This window comes from Mesocricetus auratus, unplaced genomic scaffold (assembly GCF_017639785.1).
Source record: "Mesocricetus auratus isolate SY011 unplaced genomic scaffold, BCM_Maur_2.0 Super-Scaffold_100006, whole genome shotgun sequence".
In the NCBI taxonomy this organism is placed as follows: domain Eukaryota; kingdom Metazoa; phylum Chordata; class Mammalia; order Rodentia; family Cricetidae; genus Mesocricetus; species Mesocricetus auratus.
The window spans coordinates 44,361,874-44,378,044 of NW_024429190.1; the positions used below are offsets into that span (position 1 = coordinate 44,361,874).

The window sequence follows — 16,171 nt, forward strand, 5'->3', positions numbered from 1 at the left end:
GGACTTGTAATGGCAGGCATTGTGAGTGCTGGGAACCCAACTAGGATCTTCTGCAAGAGCAGCACAGTGTGCGATCATCGCTGCTGAGCCACCTCTCCAGGCCCACAAGACACAGATCATAGGGTAGGTATATGAAACGTTTTTCTTAAAGGCAGGTCTAAAATGATATAAAAATAAACTAATCTTTCTCTTTTTGTCTTGCTTTTCTAGAGTGCTATAATCCAAAGGGGCTATCAGGGCTGTTACTACAGTCTTTATAGTGTTTTTGCTTTTCTGTGATTATTCCTTTCATCCTCCCCTACTTTCTTTTTTTTTAAAGATTTATTTATTACATATACACTGTTCTGCCTACGTGCCAGAAGAGGACACCAGATTGAATTGTAGATGGTTGTGAGCCACCACGTGTTTGCTGGGAACTGAACTCAGGACCTCTGGAAGAGCAGTCAGTGCTCTTAACCTTTGAGCCATCTCTCCAGCTCCCTCCACTACTCTTAAGAACAAAAGGTTTTCTTTTTTGATTCTGAACTTAATTATTCTACCTATATCTATTTTTTAAATGCTTCTTTTGATACAGCATTCTTGCCTTAAATTTATAACTATTCTAAGCCTGGTGGAAATGTCATAAATTTTATATCCTACTATGTTAATGATATTTTTTTCCTCTTTTGTAAATAGGGGTTTGAATTAGGGAGGGGAGCATGCATGTCAAGTAAGTACTCTCCCACTGAGCTGTGTCCTTAACTTCTCAACACCCTTTAAAATTATTTTAGACAAAGTCTTCTTGCCTGGGTTTGCAGACCTGTTCTAAGCCTAGTCCTATTGATCTCTTTGATTGTATGTACAGCTATATAAGCAAGATCATTTTAGACCATAAGCTCTTTGAACACAGGACTTGACTGAATCACAAAAATTAAATTTAATAAAAACTTAAGGAGTCCATATGTCCTATAATTATTACATGACAAATCTTGTTTGTATTTAGATTAACTATGAACTATTTGCACATACAATGAACATCTGATGCAATGAACAATATCCATATGTTCTTCTATGTCTTCCACACTTTATCATAAGTGTAATCCTAAGATGCTAATGAAAATATATGAATGCACTTAATTCTTATGATTATTATTACCATTATCAAACACCAAGTAATTAATAAATATTTTATGATGCATACTAATTATCAGATATTTCTTTATTGGGACAAGAAGATTGTAGCTACTGAATTTATAACCAGTTTGAAAGAAAATACAAATACATAGAATAGAAAGATACATTAATCACAAATATAATATTCAATTTTGTGATAACTTTTCATTACTAAAACTTTCAAGATATTTCCTTCTAAAACAAACCACTGTACAAAGGGAGACAGAAAATTAGCACAAAAGTGGGAGTTCTTCTTTCTGCTCCCATTTTCCTCCATGAAAGAGAAATCAAGAACTATTGCTCCAGAACCCATTAACTTCTGTGTTTACCAGGTAATAAAGTATATACATATATATATACTCACGATCTTATCTGGGGAAGGTCTGTTTCTATTTTGTGGCCTGTATTTCTAAAAATCTGTATTGCAGCTTCTGCTACCTTGTCATCCTCCATTCTTAGGCACTGTAACAAGGACTCATATGTCTCTGCAGAGTGGAACGAGGTAGGATGTGTGAAAGACAGAACCTGGAGGAATAGATACACCTTTAAGAGTACAGACAACAGTTCTAACCTATTAAAAAAGGAGAATTCTCAACAAATATAATGTTAACTCCATCACATGGAATACAGATTACATTATTTTAGTCACCACTGCAGTTACTTTTACTCATGAAGACACTAATGGAAATAGTGCATGGTAGCTTAAAGACACTTCCACAAGACAGCTACTATGCCACCTTTGACTTAACCACTTCATCTCCTGGTTCTTACTTGTATTTACAAGAAAGAATTTCTGCTATGTGATCATGAGTGTGTAGGTACATGTCTATGGAGGCCCAAACACATCTTTGGGAATCACACTTAGGAACACAGTTGAGTTTGAGACAGGGCTTCTTATTGCCTTGGAGCTCACTAAGCTAGACGGGCTGGCCAGTGAGCCAGTGGGATGTCCTGTTTCTCCTTCCCCAGTTCTAGGATTACAAGCATTCTACCATGAAAGGCATTTTTACTTGGGCAGTAGGATCAAACTGAGGTGCTCATGTTTGCAAAGCAAGTTCTTGACAACTGGAAAGTCTCCTTTCTTTTAAAATAATTTATTTTATTTTATGTGCATTGGTGCTTTGGCCTGCATGCATGCCTATCAGGTATCCTGGAACTGGAGCTACAGACAGTTGTGAGCTGCCTTGTGGGTGATGGATATTGAACCTGGGTCCTCTGGAAGAACAGCCTGTGCTGAGGCATCTCTCTAGTCCAAAGGCTCATCATTTCTTATGGAGACTGACCTTCCAATACTAATAAATACTCTCAGTTTATAAATATATTTAGGTATGGTTATTTTTATTTGAAATAAAGACTGCAGGTTTATTGATGTTAAAAAATACAGCTCTGGCTGTCAAAATGATAATCTATATAGTAATATCAAGTGAAATCCTCACAGAAAGCTCATATATTGCAACTATCAAAATGAAGACATTATTGTGGATTTATAACTACAAACATGTAATTATTAGCTTATTTATTAGGACATGAACCCTAGCCAGTTATTACCATTAAGGAACATATACCAGCTTATATAAGAAATGGCTACAATCTCCATTATGTGGGAGTGATTAGGCTAGCCTCTATCAGGTAAAAGAGCCATGTAGAAGTAGAAAATTGAGTAATCCATCTTAGTGGGTTTTTTTTCCAGTTCTTTTTATTATTATTATTATTATCCATCTTAGTGTTTTTGAAAAGTAAATATTATATACACCCTAAAGTACGGAAATGGGCCCAAGGAGGGTTTTTTATTAAACAACAACAACAACTGGAGAATTCCGTTTTCAAAATGGACAAGAAGCAACACATTAAAACTCCGGGCCTCCGCTGTGCAGTAACAACTCATGTCTGTGATCCCAGGCAGATGCACGTGGATCTCTGTGAGTTCAAGGCCATCCTGGTCTACAAAGCAAGTTTTAGGACAGCTAGGACTATTACACAGAGAAACTCTGTCTCAAAATAAACAAAAATCAAAAAACAAAACAACAAAAAAAAAACCTCTGGGTAGCATGCGGCCTCATCCCTGGCACCCCCAATGTTCTCTCTAGTACTCATTCGTCTCTTCTTCACTTTGTCTTGCTGTGATTTCAATGTACTTCTCCCTCACCTTATTTGTATTCAGTGAGAGCTCCAGTGTTGTGGTTGGACAATGACACCATAAAAGCCATTTAAACATAGTCCTGCTCCCATAACACTCTAAGTTGGAATCAATCATTTCTTTCAAATGTCCTGAAAACAATTCTTACTTGCAGTAAAAGAGAAAATACTTGAGTCACACCCAGATCTTATTAATAGGTAATATGAATTCTTCTGCATTTATTAAGATCATGTATAGCATGTTGATCAGCGGTGGTACACACAACTGTAATCCCAGCACTCAGGAGGTAGAGGCAGGTGGATCTCTGAGTTCGAGACCAGCCTGGTCTACAGAGTGAGTTCAAGGACAGTCAGGGCTACAACACAGATGATATCATATAACAACTCCAATTGTCAATCAACTGCCTCAGATACAATTTCTTAAAAAGTTCGGCCTGGATTATTTAGCATACATGGTCACAGGTATAGCAGGAATGCAAAAGGTGATCAGAAATAGACTTTTGAAAAAAGAAAGATTTGTTTATTATGACCACTGGGGTTTTGCCTACATGTATGCTTCCATGAGGGTGCCAGATCCTCTGGAATTTGAGTTATAGACAGTTGTGAACTGCCTTGAGGATGCTGGGAATTGAACCCGGGTCCTTTGGAAGAATGGTCAACTGTTGAGCCTCCTCCAGCCCCCAGAAATAGATGCTTTTAAAAAGATGTTACTGTATAATGTAAAATAATATATAATGATGCAAAAATGATTTTTGTAAGATCTGATATCCAGTCAAGCCTGGTAGCAGACATCTGTAATCATAGTACCTGGCAGGCTGAGAGGCAGATGGACAGGTCAGAGTTCCATGCCATTCTGGACTATAGAATGAGACACTGTTTTAAAAAAAAAAAATCTAAAAAATAAGACGTCATTTCTACCAGAAAATTTTTATCTTTTGAATAATCTAAAGTAAAATAACCCTGCTTTTGCATGCCCTAAAGGGAATGCCAGTATGAAACGTTGGAAATAAATGGAGAAAAAAGTGTTTTAAAATACCTTAAGAAGTTCAAGTCCTGAGCGAATGGCTGAATCTGGACTTACACCCTCCTCTTCATCATCTGCTGTCCCTTCTATTGATTTATTCATCAATTTTACTAGTGCACTATTAAAAAAAGGAAATATAAGTTAGTAAGACTGCTTGGACTAGTAACTGAATCCCAACTGAAACATGATAAGCAGAGAATCTAAAAAGACAATGGCCAAAGAAGTTCCTGCAGCATGAGCATAAGTGCTGACTACTCAACGGAGAGCTTACTGTTATGTTACCCTCCCCAAAACTTAATGTGTAATAGTAACAACAATTTGACTAAAAAATAAAAGTAAAGTGATACACTGAACTATTAATATTAGCTATTATAATATTCATTTCTACATATAAAGACTAATTTAAATAAAAACAATTAAAAAGGTTTATAATTGAGTTTAATATGAAAAAATTTTATTATTAATAAAAAGTTGATAATTGGGCAAAAGGCCATTCTAAACAAAATTCAGATGGGTAAGATGGCTCAGTAGGTAAAGGTGGTTGATGTCAAGCTTGATGACCTGAGCTTGACCCCTGGAACACACATGATGGAAGGCAAGGATTCCTCAAAGTTATTCACTGACCTCCAAATATGTGCTACATGTACATGTGCTACATGCAATAAATAAAGGTAATTTAAAGATTCAGCAGTGAACACATACAGGGAAATTATACTAGCAAATTAATCTATGGAATCGGTAATTCCATTCTAAGAAATCACTAACAAAGAGTCAATCTGTACTTATAAACAGATCCAATTAAATACCATGTACCTCTAAGAAACTAATTATCGTTTCAATATATTTACCACCATACAATAGAGTATTACTTGATCAATAAAATCACAATCTCTAATAGAATATATGTGTTTTTTCTTTGTTTGCTTGTTTTGCTTTTTCAAGACAGAGTTTCTTTGTGAAAGAGTCCTGGCTGTCCTACTCCTCATGAGATGATAGTGTATAGACTTTCCCATTTGACTTCTTGTTTTCTTTTTCTTTTGAGACAGTATTTCTCTGTGTAGCCTTGGCTGTCCTGGAACTTGCTCTGTAGACCAGGCTGATGTCGAAATCACAGAGATCAGCCGGGCGTTGGTGGCGCACGCCTTTAATCCCAGCACTCGGGAGGCAGAGGCAGGCGGATCTCTGTGAGTTCGAGGCCAGCCTGGCCTACAGAGCAAGTTCCAGGACAGCCTCCAAAGCCACAGAGAAACCTTGTCTCGAAAAACCAAAAACCACAGAGATCTACCTGCCTCTACCTCCTAAGTGCCGGGATTAAAGGCATGCACAACCACCCAGTTGATCTATTTGTTTTTTGAGACAAGATCTCACATGTATCCCAGGCTGACTTCTTTTGGAACTTCTTGACTCAAGTCTCCTGAGTGGTAATAATGCACAAGTCTAGGATTACAGGTATCTAGTTACTTTTCCTGACGAAACTGGTAGCATTTCAAATAAAAACAAATGAGACCAGGAATGTAATTCTTAGGTAAAAAGACTGCCCAACATGTCAAGCACTGGGTTTGATCCTCTGTGACACATAGAACTGGGGGGGGGGGGGGTGTGCTTGTCTGTAACTGCAACACACAGGAAGCTAAAGTGGGAGTCCTGCCCTGAGTTCAAGGCCAAAGTGGGTTACACCCTAACCCTAACCCTAAGCTAAGGTTACACAGCAAGATGCCATCTCAAAAGACAGGTAGGGATGGGACTGAGGGACACAGTGAGAAAAATTCTTTTCTGTTAGTTCCATAATAGCTTCAATCAAATTACTATGATTTGTTTTAGCAGATAGTCTTTGCATATTGCCCAAACTTACCTTTAACTCAGTCTTAGTGACCCCTCCCCCGCCCCAGTCTGAGTAGATAGGACTAATGCACATAACTCCTGGAAACAAAAAAATTTCTGTTGTTGCCAAGACAGGGTTTCACATAGCTTAGGGCGGCCTTAAATTCAATATATAGTAGAGGATAGTCTAGTCTCTATATAATAAGAGCTGGAATTACAGGTATATGTCACCATTTCTGGTTATAGTAACAAAGGGTATTTTTTAAAACTACAAGGTATCAAACTGAATTGTATGGTAGACAACTGCAGTATTAGAACTTGGGAAGAAGCCTACAATGCCAGAGAGCCAGCATGGACTACATAGAAAGTAAATACATGAACGTATAGAGAAATGACTCAGTGAGTGACATCACACACAGCCACTCCTGTACAAGACCAAGGTTCCAGAACCTTTGTCAGGTGGATCAAGACCACCCATAACTAACTTTAACTCAAGGGATCAGACACCCTTTTCTGGCCACCAAGGGAACTACTCACCTATACTAACCCAACAAAGACCAACTTAAAATTGGTATCTATAAATATTCAAAAGTCTTGTTAAAAACATACAAAGTTTCTTCTCCAAACATACTCAGTTGCCACAAACTCATTTCTTCCTTTCCTTGAAGGAAATATTTACCCCTTATTTTCTCAACTGTCACTGTAGATGAGGGCACTGCACTCCTGCAGTCTCCGATGCTCAAGTAATACTGCTTGGTTTATGCAGTACATAATGCGGCTGCGGCTAAGGGGCAAGTCCTGTGGGAATCAACCAAGGCCTAGATTCACCTTTGAATGCCAGAGAAATTGTACTGGCCATAGTTTTTTCCCCCTCTTTCTTAAGTTAGCAGAGATTTTCTCTTAGTACTTATTTAATTTCTGTGAGCCCTCTGCCATTTAGTCTCTTCTCTCTTTAAAGATTGATTCTCATTTTTGTGTGTGTATATGGCACCTGGAGGGACCAGAAGATGGTATTAGATGTCCTAGAAGCAGAGTTACAGGTGGTTATCAGCTGCCTGTTATGGGTTCTAGGAAATGAACAGAACCATCTTTCCAGAATCCTCGCTTTTTTTTTTTTTTTTTTTTTTTTTTTTTCGAGACAGGGTTTCTCTGTGGCTTTGGAGGCTGCCCCTGAACTCACTCTGTAGACCAGGCTGGCCTCGAACTCACAGAGATCCGCCTGCCTCTGCCTCCCGAGTGCTGGGATTAAAGGCGTGCGCCACCAACGCCCGGCTTCCTCGCATTTTATATAACTAGGTTAATGTGTTATCTGAATACATGAAAGTGCTTGCCACCAACTTTAATGGCTGGAATTTGATCTCCAGAATCCACATGGTAGACAAGAACCGACTCTTCCTCACATATATTCTGCTGTTATATTCTGGGTTATATTCCTGAGAGTCCTTACTTGGGTAATACCTATAATTTCTACCTCTTTTTACCAATCAGCAGATGGACAACTTATTTTTGGAGCTTTCTATAACAACACAAAAAGTCACACAGTTTAGGTTATATAAGTTATATTTTACTAGGTACACAATGTACTTATGTACAGTTTTTTTCTAACACATTAAGTCAAAACAGTAAGCCTTTTATTTATAATATAATATTCTGTGAAGACTTGGCTAAATATGAAGAATGACCTTTTTTATTGGGAGATAGGTCTCCCAATGTATCCCTGGTTGGCCCAGACCTCCCTATGTAGTAGATAGGGTTGGCCACAAATTAAGAGGGATCCATTTGCCTCTGTTTTTTAAGTGCTGAGATTAAAGGCCACCACACCCAGCTATCTGACACTTTTTTCTCATAAAAATTAATATACAATGGCACTCTTATAAAATTACTCTGCTAAAATTCTTAACCAAGATCTGAGATCAAAAAACTCCTGATGCTACTAAATTTTTTTGAGTTTTCTGAAGACTTTGAACACTGGGACTCAAACAATAGTATCTGCTGACATAATGAACCCCTGTGAAATTTCCTGATGCCAGTGCACATCCTTTCAGAGTTAACATCCCTACTACATTGTATCTTTAATCCACCCATTAAAATGTGATGTTAACAGCCCGACTTGATTGACAAGAACATGCAGTCAGCATGGGAAAGGTCCTGAATTCATCCCCCAGCGCACGCACGCACACACACACACGCACGCACGCGCGCGTGCACGCAAACCAGGCAGAGTGGGTGGGTCTGTCTGTCTCTCTCGTGCACACTTGCACCAGGCAGGGTCTTGGTCTACCTACCTACCCCCCCACACACAAAATGGACAACAACATTTGTTCCTTTTAGTTTTTTTTTTTTCAGTAACTATAGAGCCAGTCCTGGAACTAGCTCTGTAGACCAGGCTGGCCTCAAACACACAAAGATCCACCTGCCTCTGCCTTCTGAGTGCTGGGATTAAACGCCACCACTGCCCTGCTTGATCCATGTTATTTATTTATTTTTTGGTTTTTTGAGACAGAATTTCTCTGTATTGTTTGAAGGCTGTCCTGGAACTCACTCTGTAGAGCAGGCTGATCTCGAACTCACAGAGATCCGCCTGCCTCTACCCCTCGAGTGCTGGGATTAAAGGCGTGGGCCACTACCGCCCAGCCCATGTTATTTATTTATTTGTTTGTTTATTGATTTATTTGCAAGGAAGGAAATTAGATTAAGAAGCCTTAATCTGATAATAGTAAAAAAAATCACATTCTGGGCTGAATTGTTCCTCTATAACTCATAGGTCTTAACCAACAGTAACTCAGAAAGTGACCATATTGGAGGCAGGGTATTAAAGAATAATTATATAAAGTGAAATCATATGGATGACTATTATCTTTAAAAGTAGAGTAGGGGGCTGGAGAGATGGATCAGAGGTTAAGAGCACCGGCTGCTCTTCCAGAGGTCCTGAGTTCAATTCCCAGCAACAACATGGTGGCTCACAACCATCCATAATGAGATCTGGTGCCCTCTCCTGGTGTGCAGACATTCATGGAGGCAGGATGCTGTATTCATAATAAATAAATAAAATCTTTAAAAAAAAAAAAAAGATAGCCATTCTTAGCCGGGCGTTGGTGGCGCACGCCTTTAATCCCAGCACTTGGGAGGCAGAGGCAGGCGGATCTCTGTCAGTTCGAGGCCAGCCTGGTCTACAAAGTGAGTTCCAGGACAGCCTCCAAAGCCACAGAGAAACCCTGTCTCGAAAAACCAAAAAAAAAAAAAAAAAAAAAAAAAAAGTAGAGTAGGACACTGATTTATCCTGTGTACACAGAAGAAAGACCATCTGAAAACACAGCATGAAGCTGCTCTCCTGTCTCAAAGAGAAGGAGAATGACTTTAGAAAAAAATATATGTTGATGACACGTTGATCTTGAGACTTTAAGTTTCCAGAACCATGACACAATAAATTCTATTATATACCCTGCCAGCCAATGGTATGTTGTTACAGTAACCCTAGGAAAGGAGCATAACATGCCTTCTAATACAACCACAGAAGTGATTCACACAAGTGAAATAACTTGTGGCTTCTTAGAGATCTGGATGGATCTCAATTAAGAATCAATGAGTGCTACAGATGATCCAACATGGAAAACAATTACCACCACAAACCAGTATCACACACAGGAATTTACAAAGGAAATCACTAGAAATAAAATGTGAGGATTGTTTTCAAAAGCAAGTCCTCATTTTCAGTATGCCATTCTGTTCTCACACATCAAGTGCACAATAATAAATCAGACATAAGAGAATGCTAAAACACTAAAGAAAACCCAGTTAATATTAATCACACATAGCTTAAAGTTTTTTCATTGTGTGTATTCTACAATTTTTAAAATTAGCACATACAGAATAATCTAAATGCAAGAACTCATAAAAAGTAAAAGGCATTAAATAAAGCTACAATGGCCATCCTTCTACTTGAATGGTGGGTACACTTCTATCAGTTCTGTGGGTCCAGCACAACAACTCATAGCCATGCACTATGGAGGAACATCTATAATTCTGCATACATTTATTTCCCGGCTTACCTTATGGCTTCTGAATCAATATGCACAGGAGCAATCCTTTCCAACAGAAACTTAACCATCTCTAGAAAAGGGTTGGTTGGCTGCTTAGGATTTGCAAGTTTCCGAGCTATTTCTCTCTATAGAAGAAAAAAAGTCTTAGTAAGTTTCATCACTTTATATTTTTTTCACAATAAGATTGTCTATAAGTAGTAAAGCACTGAAATTTTTAAAATCATAAAGCAATGAAAAAATTTTGTTTTAGGCTCCTAAATGTACATAGAAAAACAATCACTGTAAAATCTGGACAGTGGAGCTGGGCAGTGTTAATATATACCAACCAGGTGCAGATTCAGACCATTTGAAAACATGTAATCTTCCATTTTTTAACATAAATGTTACTTATCATTACGAGTGTGTGCTTTATGTGGGTGCGTTCATTCTACACCCCGAGTGTAGAGGACAAAGGACAACCCTCAGCAGTCATGTCTTCCCAGATTAGACTGAATTCAGGTGGGAGCTTGCCACCGAGCAACAGCACTGCACCTAGTCATCTTCTATTTTTAAACACAAGTAACTCAAGTGTTCGTTCCCCCAAAGTGGAAATGTAATACCATTCCTGACACAATGATCTAATTCCTGCATGTCCTTTAAGACCCAACTCAGGAATCACTTACTCTAGAATAAGTCATTCTCTGACCTGTTTCTACCGCCTGGGGTGAGTGGTGCCCTTCCGTGTATGTGATTCTACTAGAACATTAACTTACCACTTTGTGTTCATTATCAAAAAAGTGACCTATTTCTGTCACCTAGTCTACAAGTTGGGTAAGAAGAGTTCATATACAATACAATCAGTAATTTTGTAATAAATTAAAATAGTGTAAACTAGATGAAGGGAAAAATAAATTAACACTTCTGAAGATACAATGTGTATTTAAATAATCACACACAGAAATCTTTTGTTGTTTTGTTTTTATAATTGTTGAGACAGAGTTTTGAGAGACTAATCCCCAATTCTCAATTCTTCATCACCTCCCAAGTATTAGGGTCATAAATATGAGCTGTCACTCGTGCTTACTTTTTGTTCTGTAAGACAAACCTAAATGCTGGCCCCTAATAACTGTTTCGTCTTATCTCTACAGTGTTACAGAGTGCTCACCCCTGCAGCTCAGTGTCTTGTCTTTCTGCTATCATTTACTTACAAGGGAGATTTAACTAATATATGAAAATTACACAGTATTTGCTAATAGAAAGGTAAGAAAAACAGAAACCATTTTCAGGCTCTAAAATTACATTTATCTATTTATTTTGTGTGTATGTACATAGGCACATGCCATGGAAAGGTTGTGGAAGTCAGTCCATAAGTATCTATTTTTGAAACATATTAAATATTTTTGGTGTAACAACCAGGGATTCATGCTATTGCTCTAATTTTCAAATTCTCAAATCAAAAGTATCCCTTGATTTCAGGTCCGTGTGTGTGTGTGGCGCGTATTTGGTTTGGTTTGTATTACGTGTTTGGTGAGCATGTGTATGTCTATGACTAGGGATCTATTTGTCTTTGCCTCTGCAATGGAGCCTGCACCATGGTTTACGTGGCTTCTGGACACTTGAACTCAGGACATTTGTGCTGATGGGGAAGTCCTGTGTATATGTCAATAAAGCACTGTTGGCCAATAGGAAAGCAAGACGGGTGGGACTAGGAGTTAAGAAGGATTATGGGAAAGAGAGGCAGAGTCAGACATCATGTAGCTGCTATAGAAGTAAGAGGTCTGGACCCTTTCTCCGGTAAAGAAATACTTATATGGGTTAAATGCTTAAGTCATAGCTAGCCAGTAAGAAACCAAACAAAAGGCCAACAGCTTCATAATTAATATAGCCTCCTGTGTGTTTATTTGGGACTGATGCGGCTCTGGAACCAGGCTGGTAGAAAGGGTGTACCCTACATATGGTTGTCAGCAGTGGGACTGAATTTCCATGTAGAATGACAAGAGCTTAAAAGGAATTTTAGAAAAAAGAGAGAAGCATAGCTTCTTGGTAGCAGGTGGACTCTTTTGCTAGCGACAAGCAGAGACTCACGCAGCTCACTTAAGGGAGTCTTCCTGATTCAGCATAAAACAGCAACAACAACAAAACAAACAAACAAACAAAAAACCCCAGCAAGGTTCTTTTATGAGGCTCTTCTAACAATTGAATGGTGTGCACGAGCATCTGGCAGTGACCACACGTCCAAGCTGGCACCATGCTGCTGGATGTCAGCATAGACTGAGGTGGTGGGCTGGAGTCACGCTTACACCCGCCATGTTGGAAAGCCAACGGCTGTTTATACTTTAATTTTAGCAAAATTCTTTAGCCTATATAAGACACGTGGCCAGAAAAACAAAGTTTTACAGTAAAGTCAGATTCAGATGAAGAAAAATATACATAGACTTAGGAGAGTAAAAGAAACAAGATATTGGAAAAAATAAAAATAAAGTAGCTGGGGGGGCGGTGACACACGCCTTTAATCCCAGCACTGGGTAGGAAAACATAAACAAAGAGAGTAGCTGGGTGTAGTGGCACACGCCTTTAATCCCAGCACTCCTAAGGCAGAGGCAAGTAGATTTCCAAAGAGATACCCTGTCTCAGAGAAAAAAATAAATAAAAGTAAAAGAAATAGAGTAATATAAGCCACGTGAAGATGGAAAATATACAGAGTCTGGATACTGTTTGCTATTGTGTTTTTCAGTTGTTCAGTAGCTAGGGAAGGAACAACTGCTGAAATATACTTGATTATAAATGCTGCTGAATTAATCCAACTTATATATTTCAAAAATGCTTTGACCTCTAACTTTAAATATAAGGACCGGTTATTTGGGAAAAGAGTTTTTGTTTATGTTTCCACAGAAAATGCAAAGCTGTGGATTCCTTCCAGGCTTCTGTGGTTTGATTAACTAAGACTCCCAAGTGATTCAACATCTAAAATAGCTAAGATAATGCACCTTACAGACCCTGAAAATAAGGACTTGTACAGGTTTCTGAGTTTTGTCATGATGCCCCATGGTATGAACAGCACCCCCATCCAGCAGGAAGCAGTTTGGAATGAGCAACGTCCAAATTCCCATATTGTTTATAAATATTTGTTTTCATTTAAATGGGGTTGCTTATAATTAGTTAATGATGACAGCCAATCTATTTTTAATGGTAAAGGAGAATTATGGTATGGAAATAAATCCTTTGTATTGGTATGTAACAAAGCTACCTCATGATCATGAGACCATGCACTGCGTACTTAAAGAATGACTAGTCATGCTTATGTAAAGACATGGGCTCTACTTGGAACTCCACCACTATACTCTGTTATGAAATGAAGCATGAAAAATGTCCTTTAACATTTCATTGTCCTTACAGGCAAAATGTTAAACCACATGCTCTCATGGGTATTTAAATCATTTTACTTCATCAATCCAATTATATAAGTAGACTCTCTCCAACATACAGTATTATAAATTCTGAATACCAAAGCAGTTCATGTAATCTTTAATGTACCAAATTATTCAGGTAAGTCTAACGGTGGAAATATCAGGACATTTGGTCCATGAGCACACCTGGACAAAAAAAGAGTTCTGCTTCTCTAAATGGGCCTTGCAACACATCATCTTACATACCCATCTCTTTAGATTCCCCACAGCGAATACTCCTAGACCACTTTGTAAGAACATCTATCATAATCTTTAATCCCTCATTACATATTTAAATAATTATCAACTCTAATCCCTTTTAGAACAAAAGTAAAAATAAGTAACTAAAATGTTAATCTTTTATTCATGTTTTAGCCTAATCTTAGCATAATGTATATCATCTGCATAATAGCATTAAATGCTGCACACAAGAACAAATAAAGTTTTCTCCCCTAAGTTCCTATGACACTAATAAGGAGTGCAAGAAGACAGAAGCCTACATAGGAATTTATTTCTTCTACAAAGGAATCCTGTATGACGACAGGACTATAACTAAATCATTGCCAGGCTTTGTTTCTCTGCTCACACACAAAAGAAGGAAGTGCACGAATACACTTGAAACATTCTTTTCCACTTCTTAAGTGAGTACACATTAAAGAAAAAAGTATTCTATCTGTGTCATTTCCTAGGACCAGTCTCTCTGGCTCAGGTATAACCCTCCTTTCCCCACCCTGGAACATGGAGGGACAGTTGGAGAGTGTTAAGAAAAGAAATTTAGTTCTATTTGGATATATTAGTAAGTAATTTAACATCTACCATACAGTTAAGTCACACAGAAATATATGTAATGAAATACAGATTTCTCCAAGTTATCAGAAAATACTATAAAAGCATAATTCACTAACCACGCAAATGTCAGCTTGTTTGCATGAACAGGTTGGACTGATTAATAATTCTAACTGAGACCGCAGCTTCTCGTCATCACCAAGAACCTGGTTAAATTTCTTTACAAAATCTTGTGCTTTCCCAGGGTCAGGCAAATTCTCTATAAAATGAAGAGAATAAATATTAGAAAAGAAAGATAATGACACTAAAAGTATCTTCATAACATTGGTGAGAGACTGGAGAGATGATTTAGCAGTCAGGAGCGTTGGGGGGCGCTGGAGAGATGGCTCGAAAGCAGTTAAGAACACTCACTTGGGTTCAATTCTCAGCATCAACACAGCATCTCACAATTGCCTGTAACTTCAGTTGCAGGGGATCTGACACCCTCACACAGACATACATGCAAGCAAAACACTAATACACATAAAATAAATTATTTTTTTAAAAAGAAGAATGTTTACTGTTCCTGCAAAAGACCCAGTAGCCACATCAGATAGTTCAGAATTGCCTGGAACACCAGCTCCAGGGGACTTGGCATCTCTGGACTCACCAAGTACATGTCCTCACACACAGATATACATACACATAATTAAAAATAAACACAAAATATTACAAAATAAATATTGGTGAACCATTAAAAGAAAGCCAGACAAATGGCTCTTATAAGCAAAATTAAGGATTATCATTTTACCATTTGTTCATAGTATCATTGCTTAAATTAATAACCTGATTTAAGTAGACTAGAGAGATGACTCAGTTGGTAAGAGCACTTTTGTTGATCTTGTAAAAGATCCAAGTTCAATTCCTAGCACCTCATGTTGGCTCACAAGCATCTATAAGTAACTCCAGTTCCAGGGAACTGAACAGGCACACATATGATATACAAAAACAGTCATACCCATAAAATAAATATGAAAAAGGCCTGTTTGGTCTTTATTACATGCTCAGTAGGTAAAAAACATACTTACTTGCTATGGTCATCAGTTTCCCAAACATGGCAGAACAGTTAGCCTCTGACTGAAATTTAAGAAAAAAACAAAAGAACTAATTGTATTAACAATTTTCTGTAAGAGCAATTAATATAATGTACAATGTTCCTTGGCTTTAAATAAATTCATCAAAGTCTAATGATGATGAATTTATGATTACTTTGCTCTGCATGAGAGAGAGTCAGAGTCAATCAGTCTGTTTTTAGCAAGTAACAGTAGAAAAGTAACAAATACTAAGAGAAAAAAGAAGGAAAAGAGATATGAACAGGAAAACATTAAAAGCCGGAATAGCCAGGTATGGCAGCACGTACTAGCCATTTCATCTACTAAGGTAGGATGGACTACTGCCTGGGCCCAGGAAATCAGTCAGCCTTGGAAACATGTCTAGCCGACTAACGTTCTTGCTGCCACACATTCCTGGTTAGGGGAACTGTGCCCTAAAACTGTGAGCCAAAACCAATCCTTCATTCCTTAAGTTCCTTTTGATTTTGCAGGGTATTGTCACCACAGCAAGAAAAGTTAATATATGACTAAACCCCAGGAAGCAAATGATGAGAAAGGAAGGCTGTCAGGAACTTGAGGCTAAACTGGGCAGCGTAGTGATTTCTAGATCAGCTTGAGCTAAAAAACTGAAAGAAGAGGGGGGGGGAGGGAGGGAGGAAGGGAGATAAATACGTAAGAAAAGAAACAAAAAGGCAG

The 16,171-nt window shown here is 38.1% G+C and overlaps 1 protein-coding gene across 2 annotated transcripts in view; it reads right to left on the minus strand.

Annotated features, from left to right (window-relative positions):
• The window catches only part of Pds5a (PDS5 cohesin associated factor A), a 94,201-nt gene that overhangs the window by 33,278 nt on the left and 44,752 nt on the right, over positions 1–16,171 (minus strand). For both annotated transcript variants that reach the window (XM_040747119.1, XM_040747122.1), the window contains exons 15-19: positions 15,452–15,500; positions 14,504–14,643; positions 10,183–10,298; positions 4,325–4,430; positions 1,517–1,677 (exon numbers count right to left, since the gene is read on the minus strand). In XM_040747119.1, coding sequence (XP_040603053.1) covers positions 1,517–1,677; positions 4,325–4,430; positions 10,183–10,298; positions 14,504–14,643; positions 15,452–15,500 — 572 coding nt within the window. The remainder of the gene's footprint in view (positions 1–1,516; positions 1,678–4,324; positions 4,431–10,182; positions 10,299–14,503; positions 14,644–15,451; positions 15,501–16,171) is intronic.